This window comes from Mus caroli, unplaced genomic scaffold (assembly GCF_978045245.1).
Source record: "Mus caroli unplaced genomic scaffold, Mus_caroli_1 scaffold_20, whole genome shotgun sequence".
In the NCBI taxonomy this organism is placed as follows: domain Eukaryota; kingdom Metazoa; phylum Chordata; class Mammalia; order Rodentia; family Muridae; genus Mus; species Mus caroli.
Window position 1 is genome coordinate 30,809,440 of NW_028227275.1, and position 14,064 is coordinate 30,823,503.

The window sequence follows — 14,064 nt, forward strand, 5'->3', positions numbered from 1 at the left end:
TCATGCACTCCATGTAAAGGAAGACTGAATTTCAGGAATGGGTGTATATCAAACCAGCACAGAGGAGACGAAGGAGCCAGACAAAGGAAGGAGGGAGAAGACAGGTGCTGGGCTGTAGTTCGGTGCTAGCTGGAGGATCCGGGGTTTGGTTCCCATCGCATCATATCTCAAAAAAAGTGGGGTCAGGAGGATGGCTCAGTGGTCGAGAGCACTTGCTACTCTTATGGTTGGGCTATCAGCACCCACATAAAAGCTCACAACAGCCTGTAACTCCATTGGTAGGGAATCCGATGTCCACTTCTAACTTCTGCAAGCATTCGGCATGTATGTGATACACAGACAGACATTTCCCCCAACCCACAAATCAATAAAAAATAATATTAAATCTTTATAAAAAGATTAAAGCATAAGATATTTTAGGGGCTGTGCTCTTTGTCCAGATTTCAGAACTATGAAAGAACCTTCATCTGCCCAGAGTGGCTGTCATGAGATGTGACCCTAAAGTCAGTGAGTGGAGACCAGCTAACTATTGGAGTCTTCCTTCAGTGTGAGAATCGTCTTCTGTCTCACCTTCACGAATTTCGGGCTGCCCCAACGGGCCCTACAACCCGGCCAGTGGGCCTATGAAGCATCCAGAACCCCTGTGTAAGAAGAGGGATTTGGGACCTTAAACTTCCAGCTATCAGGCAGGGGACTCCACCCTGCTGCTGAAGAGGGGAAAGAAGTGGGAGGAGGTGGGAGAAGAGGAGGAGAGAGAAAGGGAGGACCCTGCCTTGCCCCCGCCCTGCAACCCATTCCCATTGGCTAAAGGTTTCCTGGCCCCATCCTACCGCCCGCCTTCGGGCGACGCTTAAAGTGTGCGGAGCAGGTGCCTGCAGAGGCGGAGGAACTTTGCAAGAGTTAGTGCAGTTCGCTGCACCCATTCATTGCCCGCAGTGGTCGGGAAGGGGATCCAGGGACTGCTGCGGCCACTCCCGGGGCATTGGGGCCAGAGGAGGGCCGGGAAGCGCCGCTGACCCTCGTGGGCTGGGGAGGTGACGGCGTCCATGCAGCTGTGTGCCAGGGCATGGGGGCTGCGCCTGGGCCGCGGAGCCGGGGGCGGCCACCGCCTGGCTCGGGGCACCGGCTTGAGTTGGGCGCCGCGGAGCCGGGACAGCAGCGGCGGCGGTGGCGGTGGCGGGGACCGCGGCGCGGCTGGGGCCTCGCGCCTTCTGGAGCGCCTCCTGCCCAGACACGATGACTTCTCCCGGAGACACATCGGCCCCGGAGACAAAGACCGGAGGGAGATGCTGCAGGCGCTGGGGCTGGCGGTAAGGCCCTCCACCCTGCCGGGGCTCTGCCCGCTGGGCCTCCCGGCTCCCACCTTGCCTTCCTCCTCCGTCCCGGGCCCCAGCTTGAAAGAGAGCTCGCTCTTAATCTTGGTGCCTCCTCCTCTTAACTTTTCCGCTGTTCCCGCTCTTCTAAAGTGCATTTAAAAAAATCCCCAACTCCAGACGAACCCTAATTTTGCAGGAAAAGGGGGAAAACTCCCTACTTAGAGTACATTAATCCGGTCAGCTCCAGTTGCAGCTCCCGAACCCGGAGTAGCGGATTTACCATCCGGCTCCATCATTTTTTTTTCCTCCAAAAGATTTCTGCTTCCTGAAGTTTCACTTTAAAAAGAACCCTTAATTAGACGATTTAAATGAAGTTCCTACCAGCCTTTGAAGATAAACTGAAGTGGCCCTCTTAACTCAGGCTTTTTGCTCTGCTTGTCCTGTTCACTAGCTTGCGTTTTTAAATTTTAGAGCATTGATGAACTCATCGAGAAGACGGTCCCCGCCAGCATCCGCTTGAAGAGACCCTTGAAAATGGAAGACCCTATTTGTAAGTGGCCGAGAGGACTCTCTGGGGTTCCACTGCTCTGCCTTCTATAATCTCTGTCCAGCTTTGGGGTTGGATTACTCAGTACTTGACAGGCCCTACAACGCTGGGATTTTTCTTCCCCGAGAAAAAAAACCTATGTAGCCCCTTTCATGGTCTTTATCCCTGAGTTGCTGGCGAGGCACCTACAAGCTTTCCCAAAGAAGGCTTTGCAAAAGACACGTGTTGGATTAGAAGTCTCCACCTCATGCACGCCCACCGGAAGGGCTTTTTGTTCCTTTGAGCTGAGGTAGTTATCTCAGTAGATCAGGTGAGAATCCGAAAGGACAAAGGAAATCACCTGAGGTCCTGCAGCTAGAGAAGAGACTTATTTGGAAGGGGACTTAGACTTCTCAAAGTCACCAGAATTTCAAATTGTTCTGTCTCACAGCGTTTTCCCCTCTCATCCTCACCCATCTAAAGGCAGCAGTGCTTTGCAAGCCTGAATATGTGGGGTTTTTTTTTGTTGTTGTTTTGTTTTGTTTCTGAAAAGCACACAAATTCGATTTGTGCTTGGTTAAGAAATCTCAGGCTGCCGGGCGTGGTGGCGCACGCCTTTAATCCCAGCACTGGGGAGGCAGAGGCAGGCGGATTTCTGAGTTCGAGGCCAGCCTGGTCTACAAAGTGAGTTCCAGGACAGCCAGAGCTACACAGAGAAACCCTGTCTCGAAAAACCAAAAAAAAAAAAAAAAAAAAAGAAATCTCAGGCTGGTTATAGGCTTCCCTTTTTAATGATTATTTTGTTTTTAAAAGATTTTCTTGCATTTATATTTGTGCACCACGTGGGCTGTTGGGTCATCTAGAACTGGAGTTCCCCACAGTTAGGGGGCATAATGTGGGTTCCGAGACCCAAACCTGGGCCCTCTGGAAGAGCAACACGTGCTCTTAGCTATTGAGCCATCTCTTCAGCCCCTCTTGGTAAAAAGTGGTTTTAATGGTCCTAATGCTGTCTTTGGGTGGGTTTTTTTTTAATGTGGCATTGACTTCTAGGAGTCAGGGAAGAATCTAGACGTTAAGGGATGGTCAGAGCTGAAGAACTCATAGAAAATTAAAAAAAATACCAAGCACCCTCACCTGGTCAGATCATAGAGATATTTCTCTAGGGCAATTGTTTTGTTTGCTTGCTTGCTTGCTGTTGCTTGTTTGGTTTGGTTTCTGTGAGAAGGAATTCTACATGCAAAGCTGTTTTTTTTTTTTTTTTAAAGATTTATTCATTATATGTAAGTACACTGTAGCTGTCTTCAGAGACTCCAGAAGAGGGCATCAGATCTCATTACGGATGGTTGTGAGCCACCATGTGGTTGCTGGGATTTGAACTCAGGACCTTCAGAAGAACAGTCAGCGCTCTTAACCACTGAGCCATCTCGCCAGCCCCTGGTTTTGTTTTAAAAGACATCCTGAGCCTATTCTGGCTGCAGCTGGGGATGCTGTACCTCATGTTTTATGAGGGCTGCTGCCCTCCTTGCTGTCAGATGCTGATGGCAAGGGGCTTGCTCACAAAGCAAACCACCTGAGACTTGGAAAGATGGCCATAAGGGATATCTATCTCCATTTCAGGACACCAACATTCTGAGCCATCAAATGTGAGAAAAAGAGGTTGGCTTACTTGTTTTTTGAAATAAGGACTTTCATGCAGCTTAGGAAAGCCTCAAACTTGTGATTCTTTGGCCCTTATTCATTGAGTAAAGTTATATTATGTGTACATCACAATGTGGAAAAACTACTTATTTTTAAGAACAGTTTTTTTCTGTGTGTGATTCTTCCTTCCTTCCTTCCTTCCTTCCTTCCTTCCTTCCTTCCTTCCTTCCTTCCTCTCTCTCTCTCTCTCATTTTTAAGATAGGGTCTCAAAGCTGGGCGTGGTGGCACACGCCTTTAATCCTAGCACTTGGGGAGGCAGAGGCAGGTGGATTTCTGAGTTCGAGGCCAGCCTGGTCTACAAAATGAGTTCCAGGACAGCCAAGGCTACACAGAGAAACCCTGTCTCGAAAAAAAAAAAAAAAAAATAGGGTCTCACTATGTGGCCCTGGCTGGCCCATCTTTGAAGACCAGCTGGGATTAAAGGAGTGCACATCCGGCCCTAGTTGTGTATTTGTCAAGGAAGCCATTGGCGAATATTTGTGCAAATAATTGCCTTCCTGAGACTTTCAAGAGCAGAATGTCTAGATTAGCTCCTTGTATTACATGCTCTAAGTAAGATGTTCTTTTAGGAGTGTTAAGGCCTGGCAAACTGATCAGTGTTCATCCTCTCTGTTTCTGTCTCTTTCTGTTTCTCTGTCTCTCTGTCTCTCTGTCTCTCTGTCTCTGTCTCTGTCTCTCTCTCTCTCTCTCCCTCTCTTAATGGGCTCTCCTTGTCCCTGTAACTGACATGGAACCACGTAGACCAGGCTTTCCCCAAAAGCAGAGATCCACCTGCCTCTGTCTCCCTCCTAAGTGTGGGATTAAAATGACTTGTCTTGTGTTTATTGATTGTTGATTTTTCTAGTAAGAGATTTATTAGCCTGTGACTCTTGGAACAGGTTCCTTAGAGTTTGAAGTCCCTTAGAGAAAATATTCTACAGTCAAAATTCTCCCTACCTCCCCCCCCCCCCCCCCCCCGTTCCTGAAAAGCTCACTCACTGGGCTAAGGAGCAAGGGAGAAGAGAGGGTTAGGGATGCTGCATTTACAAGACTTGGATGTTTTACACTGCTGCGTCATGGCGGATGAATGGTCTCTGTGAGGGAAGCAGGCTGGTTCCTTGTTGCCTCCAGCAGGAGCATTTAGCAGTGGAGCAGCCTGACTCACACTTACCTTCCTGTGGGTACCGACCCTCTTCTGTAGCAGAGATGCGTTTGCTGTAGTGGCTGTAAGAACCGGGCTGCTGTTTTTACCACCCTCATTGTAATGAGTAGATACTTGGCTTAGCACTTATGCTAACTAGATAATGTTAAACATTTGTGGAGCGCCTCCTGTGGGCACTTTTGAAAAGTGCTGTTTGTGTATTATTTATTCAGTCCTCATTACAGTCCATGAACCGAGTCACTCTTTCTTCCCCCCTCAGTCATTTTAGAGATAAGGGTCTCAATTGTGTTGCCCAGGCTGGTCATGTTTATGGACTCAAATGCTTCTCTAATCTTCCCTTCCCAGATACCTGGGACTCTGGGCCCACATGACCATTGCACAGCTATTAACCCCTTTAAAAGGAAGAAACCGTAGTATGCAGAGGCTCGTTAACTTGCCAGGGTCTTAGCCCATGACCTTTGGATGGGAGCAGAATGCAAACTCAGGCCATCTGACTCCATTGCCAACCTCCACTCCCCACCCCCCACTGATGACATTGCTGTTTTCATGGTGTCCCAGGCAAAGCAGAGAACTCCTGTCTTGGCTCTTCTAAAGTACACAAGCCAGTCATCCTTTTGCAAACTGCCCCTTTGGGAACGAGACACCACAGTGAGGCTAAGTGTGGAGTTCTCAGGCCCACCACCAGATTGAAGGAAGTTGGTATGGAGGCCCAGTGCTTGCTTGGGTGAGAAATGACCCCTTCCTGACAAACCTGAAGGATGCTGATGCAGGCAGGGACCAGCAAGTAAAGGACGGAGCCTTAAGGGTTCCATCAGTCTGGAAAGAGTCTTCCTCTCCAACACTTCAGAAAGTGAAAAATAATATTATTTATTTATTTATTCACATTCCTAATGCTGCCCCCCCCATCGCCCCAGAAAAATACTTTTATCAGTCTTTCAGTAAGATATTACTCAAGAGAAACAAGCAATACCTCTCAGCTCAAAATCCCTTCAGCTTAATTCCACTCAGATGAATTTTTCTCTTCAGCCACAACCTTGCACCAAAATAATAAATTCCGATTTATTATTAATATAGATAATAAATCAGGTAAGAACTATATTTTAGTGGGATCTTTGGTTTCTCTGAATGCTCCAAGCTGTCGCAATTATTTTCTTTCTTCTATTAATGTTGTAGTTAATTTAAAAGTACTTCCGAAACCAAACTGGTGGGTTTTTAGTTGTGCTGCTCTGTTTTGCTGTGTAAAGTCATCTCAAAGGAGCCAGATTAAACTAGTCTAAACTAACCAACCAAATGCCACAGAGATTAAAGTTTACACAAACCCACACACTGCTTTTCCTGGGCATGCTTTGGGAGACAGAGGAGAGCAGCCCTCCCAAAGCTCAAACTATTCAGCTGGAGTTGAGGCGCTGAGCTGTCAGAATCAGTTCGGATGAGGCTCGTGGGAACTGAATGTTCTAAGGTGTGTCATCAGAATGCATTTTTAAATAAATGTTTAATAGAGGGCAGCGATCAAGGGGAGGGGCATTGTGCAATGCAGATGCCAGTGATAACTTTATCACCCAGCGGGGGATGTAGTCTCTAGCTGATCGGTGCACCCAGAATGAGGCTGCTATCCTTCACCAAGTCAGTACTGCCTAGAGGGCCCTCAGCCCCAAGGCTCTCAGGCATTGCTGGCTCGTCCTAATCCTTCCCAAATGAGATTAAGTCTGCCTCATTTATAACTAAGATTGTGGACTAGATAAAGACGAACCAAATGACAAAGTCAAGATTATGTATTCTGAGCTTGTGGTAGCAAGACTTAGACTTGAGTTTTGGAAAATAAAAAAAATCTTTAGAGTGTGTGTGTGTGTAAGTGTTGAGGGGGCTTTAGGTATGGTTCCAACAAGGGGCTCTTGGCTTCCAGAACAGTACAGAAGGGCTAATGAGAGGCGCTCACCCAGATGTGGTGAGGTGAGTGTGTATAAATATGGCTCCCTCTGATTGTTCCTGAGCTAGAGGTAGTATTGAAATGCTAGCACTTGAACCCACAGCCTCAGAACTGCTAGGACACCCATAAATCCCAGTCTTTATAAAATTTATTTTTAGCATTAAAATATTTTAAGGTTTCCTGGGTTTTGCCGTATTAAACCATACTGACCACTCTGTTGACAGAAATATCAAAATATTTTTTTTTTCTTGTTAACTAATTACATATGAGTAGCAGAGGCAGGAGTGTATTTGAGTGCAGGCACCCTTGGAGTTTAAAGAGGGGTGTTGGATTCCCTGGAACTAGAGATAGTGGTTGTGAGCTGCATGACCTGGGTGCCGGGAGTGTCTAAGCCATCTCTCCCAGCCCCGTCACTTTCTTAAAGGATCATGGAATCCATCTAGCATCAATAAAGATAGATCAAAAAAAAAATTTTTTTTTTTAAGTTTTATTGGCTGGTGAGATGGCTGAGAGTGTAAGGGTAGTTGAAACCAAGTCTGATCACCTCCCAGAGCCTAGAAGATGGAAGGAGAACATGAATTATACAGGTTCTGTGACATGCATGAGCGTCCACACATACACACTAAGCACACTAGACACACTTTCAATCCCAGCCCTTGGGAGGCAGAGGCAGGCAGATCTTAGTTCAAGGCCAGCCTGGTCTACAGAGAGCTAGTTCCAGGTCAGCCAAGGCTACACAGACAAACTGTCTCAAAAATAAAATAAAATAAAAATAAAGAAAAATTATATTTTGCATAAGTAAAATTCCTTAATTTTGTTTGAAGTGGACTATCTTGGAAAATCTATAGATCATTCATTGCTAGTTAGGAATTTTTGCCAAATTCAATGGTTTCTCTAATACAATAATGAGCTATAATCCCTGAAAGCTGCCACGAGGTTCAATGGGGTCTGCCTGTCTTAAGCTTTCTTTTTTCTTAGTGATTACTTGCCAAGAAGACTGTGAAGAGACGAGTGGATAAGGGCATGTGCTTGTTTTGGAGAGAAATCGAGTCTGGTTTTCAGCTCATTGTAAGCAACTTAGAACTACCTGTCGCTCCAGTTCCCAGGGTCTATCTGATATCTCCTGGTCTTTGGCTACTAGGCTTGCATGTGGTACACAGACATGTGCAGGCAAAAATACTAATACACATGCATTTTTTAAAAAAAGGATTTTAAAGATCTTTGTAGATCTCGCTTTTGTTAGAGGTTTCAGAGCAGTCTCCACACATTTCCTGGATCCCTGGCTTCACCTCCCACCAGACTGGTCGGTTTGTTACATTTAATGAATCACTTTTTCCTTTCTTCCTCCCCTCCATCTTACGCATCCCACAACGGCCTCATCCTTGTGGCTGTCTCGCTTCAGCTTCCTGCATACTAGACTTGAAGTGCATCATCATGTCTACCCGATGGATCAATACCACTTCATGCTTACTCATGGTTCATAGCTAACTCAGGAAATAGCATCATTTCTTATGCAGTAGTGGGTAATGATGTGGTACGTTCTAAGAGTTTGGAAATGTAGAATGACCTGTATGGATCACTGTATTAGAATAGTTCACTGCCTCAAAAAAAAAAAAAAAACAAAAAACAAAACTGCTGCATCTCCCCCAATTTGTACATATTCCCTGCATAATATTAACTTATGGTGAACTTTTAATATCATCAAAAGTATTCAATACTATCAAAATCACTTACGCAGCATTGTAGATACAGTGTTACACTTGGAGATCACTGAGATGGGAAGGGCCCTTTGTCCCTACGTGAAATTCCCTGAACTAGTTAGCTTTTCAGGTTTTGACTTGGTGTTTCCTGTGGCCTTTGTTAGCAGTCGTTGTTTGAGTTTGTAGTTTCCAGATCTGCTCCCATAGTTTGCTCTGTCAGCTTTCCATCCTCGTTTACTGAGAGGCTTGTTAAACTTTCTTGGACTTTGGTATACAAAACCACGCTGACCACACTGTTGACAGAAATGCCAAAATATAATGTTTTTCTTTTAAAATAATCCCATGTGAGTGTAGCAGGGGCAGGAGTGCATTTGAGTGCAGGTGCCTGTGGAGTGTAAAGAGGGGTGTTGAAATGTGGAAGGTGCCACACGGGCACTGTATACATTAGAGTCAAGTGGTAATAACAGCAAGATAAATACTGATTATTCTGCAAATAGGATGGAAACAGATTATGGCGTCGGCAGAGGTGAAAGTGTCAAAACACATGGCTCTTTGAGGACTGATGGATGAACTGTAAACGGACAATTTCGTTGTTGAGGAGTAAGGAAAATCCTGAGGATTCAGAGCCCAAAAGTTTGCACGGCGTAATTTAAATGTGAGAGAGTTCAGTTCTGACTGGAAGCCGAGACCATGTAAATGCACAAGATAGAGGCAGGGGATGACAGGCGCCCTCAGACGGCTGCAGTTCTCATCCTGGTAGAATGGAACGGAGTTAGGAAGACTGAACACAGAGACAGTGAGATGGCAGTGCAAATCCAGGAAAGGTAAGAGTCGAAAAGTGTAGAGTGCTCCAGAGCTGCGCAGTGACTTCATGGGAACGAGGGACTTCCCCGGTGGGCTGCAGAGAAGAAAGACAGAGCCAGAATGTGGGAAAGATGACCACGTGGAGGGGAATAGTCGGGTAGAGTCGCCAGAGCCAGGAAGACAATTTCCCTCAAGCGCTGTGGTCCCTGTATTGAATTTTGGACCTCTCTTGGGTCCAAGAAGGAAAACTGTCCGCAGAATCAAGAGCGCCCCCTAGAGTGGTAGGAGTTTGGGCGCTGCTTGCCCGGTATTCATGGTAAGCAGGAAGAGTGAGACTAAATTAGGCATAAGCGAAGTTTGAAAGGAGTCAGCGTGTCTACGTAGGTGGTAAAAATGGAGGTCACCCCTCAGAGCCTGCTGAGGTTGAATGACATTGATTCTGTCAGGCATCATTTATGATCTAGGAGCAAGAACGAGAAATGAGGTCGCTAAGTTCTGCTACGGCTAAGGATTGGAACTATCAAGTGCCAACGACTTCAAGGTCTGCCAGTCAGCTCAGGTCACTGGGTTTGGAAAGAGATGGAAAGGCTCATCCACCTTGTACCTAGAGGTTCAACGACCAACTTCATGGAACAGGGAGCAAGGACAGGGGCAGTGCACAGATTCTGAAGGCAGAGGCTCTGGGGCAAGTAAGATCACAAGATTATAAAAACCACTGTTCTCCGTGTCTTCTGACTTCTGCATGTCTTTGCTAAACTGCCTGCCCAGGAGCTGTGTGCCTTGTTGTATAGTGGATAAAGACTTAGATCTCTTGGTAAGATTTATTTATAAGTTATGACCAGACATGATGGCTCATGCCTTCGATCCCAGTACTTGGAAGGCAGAGGCAGGTAGAGCATAGTAAGGTGAGGCTAGCCTGGTCTTCCAGGACAGCCAGAGTTGCATAGTGAGATCCTGCCTCAAAGCCGAAACTAAAACTAAAACAAAACATTTATTGTTAATTTATGTGTATGTGTACCTGTGGGTGCCCCCTTGGAGGCCAGAAGATTTCCTGGAACTTGAGCGTGGCTAATGGGAATTGAACACTGGTCCTTTGCAAGAGTAGCAGGTGCTTCTAACCACTGAACCATCCTTCTCACCCCATAAATCTCATTTTCTCTGCTCAGGCCTGTTTTGCTTATTAGTCCCAGGATATTTTTTTATAGTATAAACAGAGAGCTTAAGTATAGATTCTCAATGCTGATTACCAAACTCTGAAAAGATGAAATCTCTGAATCTAAAATTACTATAGGCACTGATAGGACTTTTCCAATAGTCTCAAGTTTCCACTTATACATGTTTTCTCGAAACTTTTGCCCATAGGAATATAGTTGAACCACTTAGGAAAACAAATTTTGTAGTAATCTACTATGGACTGTGACGGGTTATCAGTCATTCGGAGCTACCTGTATGTGAGACCTCAGGTGATCTTCATTGTAACACAACTCTCTTAATCCACCATAGTCCTGTCTGCAAAAAGACTACAATTCATTACTTGGTGAGATTATAAATTATAAAACCACAGATCTCTCCATAGACCGTTCCTTTGATCTATGAAAAGTTGTCATCTGTCTTTCCCTTAGGCAGGGCTGGCTGTTTGAGTTAAGGTCTTGGAACATACAATTCCCTTGTTCCCTTGCTCTGCAGGGCATAGCAGCATGCCCTGAGCAGAAAAAAAGGAAAAACAAACTCCGCAGACTTTCATTTCAGCCTAACCATCTGGCCTGAATAGGAATACATAGGTCATCTGGTGTCCTAGATAAATATTATGAGTTGCAGTGTTTCTCTATGTTGTTTTTTTTTTTTTAAAGTAAAATGGAGAGGACATGATGAGGCCTCCCCCAGAAAGGAGAGATCTGGGTTTGGGGAACAAAATAACTGATAGGACATTCCTCAAGCTTCTCTCTACCACTGTGGCTGCTGTTCTGTTGATCTTGAAGCTGTGCGTCTTTCAGTTGAGCAGGGTCCACTGCAGAGGACTCTGTCCTGTGAAGGAAGGAGCCATCAGGACGCAGAGGAGACATGTCTCAACTCCTTTAGGTGGTGACGGTGATTTGAGGCGTTATGGTGGCTTGCTAATTGGAATCTGGTCTGACCAGATCAGGAGAAGGGGAGGAAGTTGGGAATAAGGTAAAGGGAAGTCAGACCTATGTGTTGCTCCCATTGCCTTGGTCATAGAGTAACTGTGAATTTTATTTTAATTGTCAACTTGACTCTGTCTAGAATCACCCGGGAAAGAACTGTCCAAGGGGAAGGGATAGGATGTCTCAGGGCAGAGATCATCTTGATGACGTTAACTGTATTTAAGTTGAAAGGTCAACCAATGATTGGCACCTGGGCATTGATTAAGTCCTGTACCATTGAAGATTGGAGTGCTGGCATGCTGCAGTCATTGAATTGCTCTCTGTTCTTGACTGTTGATGATGTAAGGAGATTGACTGCTCCAAGTCCCTGCTTCCTTGACTTCCCTGCAGTGACTGGGGGCTGGAATTGTGGGCCAGATGTACTCATCTCCCTAAAGCTACATTTACAATTCAGGATATTTTTTTTTTCTTACCAGTGTATCAAGAAATGGGACTAAGACAGTGATTCATTGCCAGTAGCTAAGGGCCTCCCATCAGTTTCCCCTCCACAGTGGACAGAGGAGTCTGGTTTGGTTTGGTTTCCTTTAATGAAAATAAGTCTATGATTGAACAGAAGTTGATCCCAAAATCCCCCATTATCCAGGGAGGAAATTTGACACCATCAGGTACCTGGGCTAGTGAATGGATACCAGGAGATTATGGGTAAGATTAAAAAAAAAAAAAAAGACAGAAAGAAAAAGAAAGAAAAAAGGTGTTGTAAATGACTAGGTGATGTGAAAAAACGGCTAAGTTTTGAAGCAGAATTTGAATCTTCATTCTGACTTTTACTCAGAAAATCATAACATAAACTATCTCTGATAAAACACCAATCATGGTTGACACCTGCCACCCCTACCTCCACCCCCACCCCCAGCTCTGGAGCCAGGGATATGCATGCTGGCAAGAAGAATCTGCCAAGACAATTTCCACCCTTGCAATCTGTCCCCAGCTTTTCCCTTCAGCCTCTGGCAAAGAAAGACCTTTCTCCAATTGGTGACATCGGCTGGGCAAACTCAAGTATGAGCGTGTCGGTTCTCAGGCCTGGTGACTTGCTTGGAGACTTTCTTAGTGCCTTGCCAAGAGTAGGAGGGTGGCAATTCGGGGGAAGGCTGTGACACTGCTTACTGTCTGCTCTGTGCAGATGCTGCTGGTCTCATTCAGAGAGCACCATGCCCATTTACCTCCCAACTGCATCCTGGGAATGGTGTTGTCATTTAATTGTTATCCTAAGTAATCTAAGTGCATTGTCCAAAACTCAGACGCACAAGATTTTCAAGAGAAAGTTAGACTCAGCTCTTCTTCTAACCTCAGCTTTCTGTGAATCATCTCAGATGTTCTATGTGCAAGCAAGTGCATGTTTAGTTTTCATTGCTATTACATTTATCTATTTATTTTGTGTATATATGAGAATGAATATGGAGGCTAGTGGGTTTTTTCCTTCCATGGGGGTCTCAGGGATTGAACTCAAGCAGGCTGGGCAGCAAGCACCTTTGCTGACTCAGCCATTTTACCAGCCCAGTTTTGTTTCCTTGAGACTGGCTAGTTCAGGTTGGCCTTGAAAACAGGGCAGGGCAATCTTCCTGTCTCAGCTTAAGTGCTAGGATTATATATAGGCAGGTACTACCACATCCATCTTGTATTTGTTCTTTAAAAATACAGATGAAACATTTAGGGTGTAGCTCAGGGGTAGAATGCTTGCTTAGCATATACAAGGACATTGACTCCTGATACCACAGAAAGAAAGAAAGAAAGAAAGAAAGAAAGAAAGAAAGAAAGAAAGAAAGAAAGGAAGGAAGGAAGGAAGGAAGGAAGGATGGATTAGGGGGTTACAGTGAATCACGAATGCATATTCCTATATAATTAAAGACCAAAACAAAGGGGTTTGTCATAGGTTACAGATGGAGAGCATGTTTTCAAGTAGGCATGTGCTTTGGTGCAATATACATCTTAACTCAGGTATCCTGACTTCATTTCTGGGGATTTCTTGTACAGATTCATTCATCTGAGAAATCTTAATAGCCACAGCAATGTGTCAGGTGTTTAAGAACTACACTGTGTTATAAAACATTTGTTTGAACTAGGTGTGTTGGCATATCTTTAATCCCAGCACCTGAAGGTGCTGAATTTGAGGCTAGCCTGGTCTATACAGCAAGAGTTCCAGGTCAGCTAGAGCTCCATAGTTGAAACCCTGTCTCAATGAAAAGATTTATTTGGCGCAGGGTTCTGGGTATTTCAGGCACACATGGAAAGGAAGCTGCTCTTAGAAAGTCTTTGTCCTGTGGCGTTACATAAGGAGGAAGGAGGTGTGCTCAGTGAATTCTAAGAAGATGAGATACGGTTCCCTCCCCTCCTGGCGACTCAGAAGAAGCAGAGCCCAGAGGGCACTGAACTCTGTTCTCTGTCCTTTAGGACCAGGCCATTATGTAATGCTCTGAGGCAAGGGAATAAACAGGTCAGAAGCAGGTGTTTGTCCCACAAGGAAAGAACTCGCTGCTCAGACGTGAGCAAGATTGCCTAAGCTGCTGCACGGTTGGAAGTACACAGCTGGCCATGCGGTGTCCAGCGGCCCTGCAGGGCTGAAGGCATCTAATAAAAACACAACAGCTTGTCTCCAACTGGTCCTTTCTGGTTTTGTGAGAACAGAATCTCACCGTGCAGCTCAAGCTGGCCTCTGACTCAACTATGTATCCCAAATTATCCTCGCACTCATGGTAATCCTTCTGTCTCAGTCTCCCAAGGGTTAGCAGTAAGGCGTGAAGCACTGTGCCTGGCCTCCTCACGGTTTTGAA

The 14,064-nt window shown here is 45.5% G+C and overlaps 1 protein-coding gene across 1 annotated transcript in view; it reads left to right on the forward strand.

The window, feature by feature from the left end:
* Positions 1 to 858: 858 nt before the first annotated feature.
* Gldc (glycine decarboxylase) overlaps positions 859 to 14,064 on the forward strand; it is an 83,002-nt gene continuing 69,796 nt past the window's right edge. Inside the window, exons 1-2 of the mRNA XM_021151450.3 lie at positions 859 to 1,310; positions 1,788 to 1,866. Of these exons, the coding sequence (XP_021007109.1) occupies positions 1,047 to 1,310; positions 1,788 to 1,866 (343 nt within the window). The 5' untranslated portion in view covers positions 859 to 1,046. The remainder of the gene's footprint in view (positions 1,311 to 1,787; positions 1,867 to 14,064) is intronic.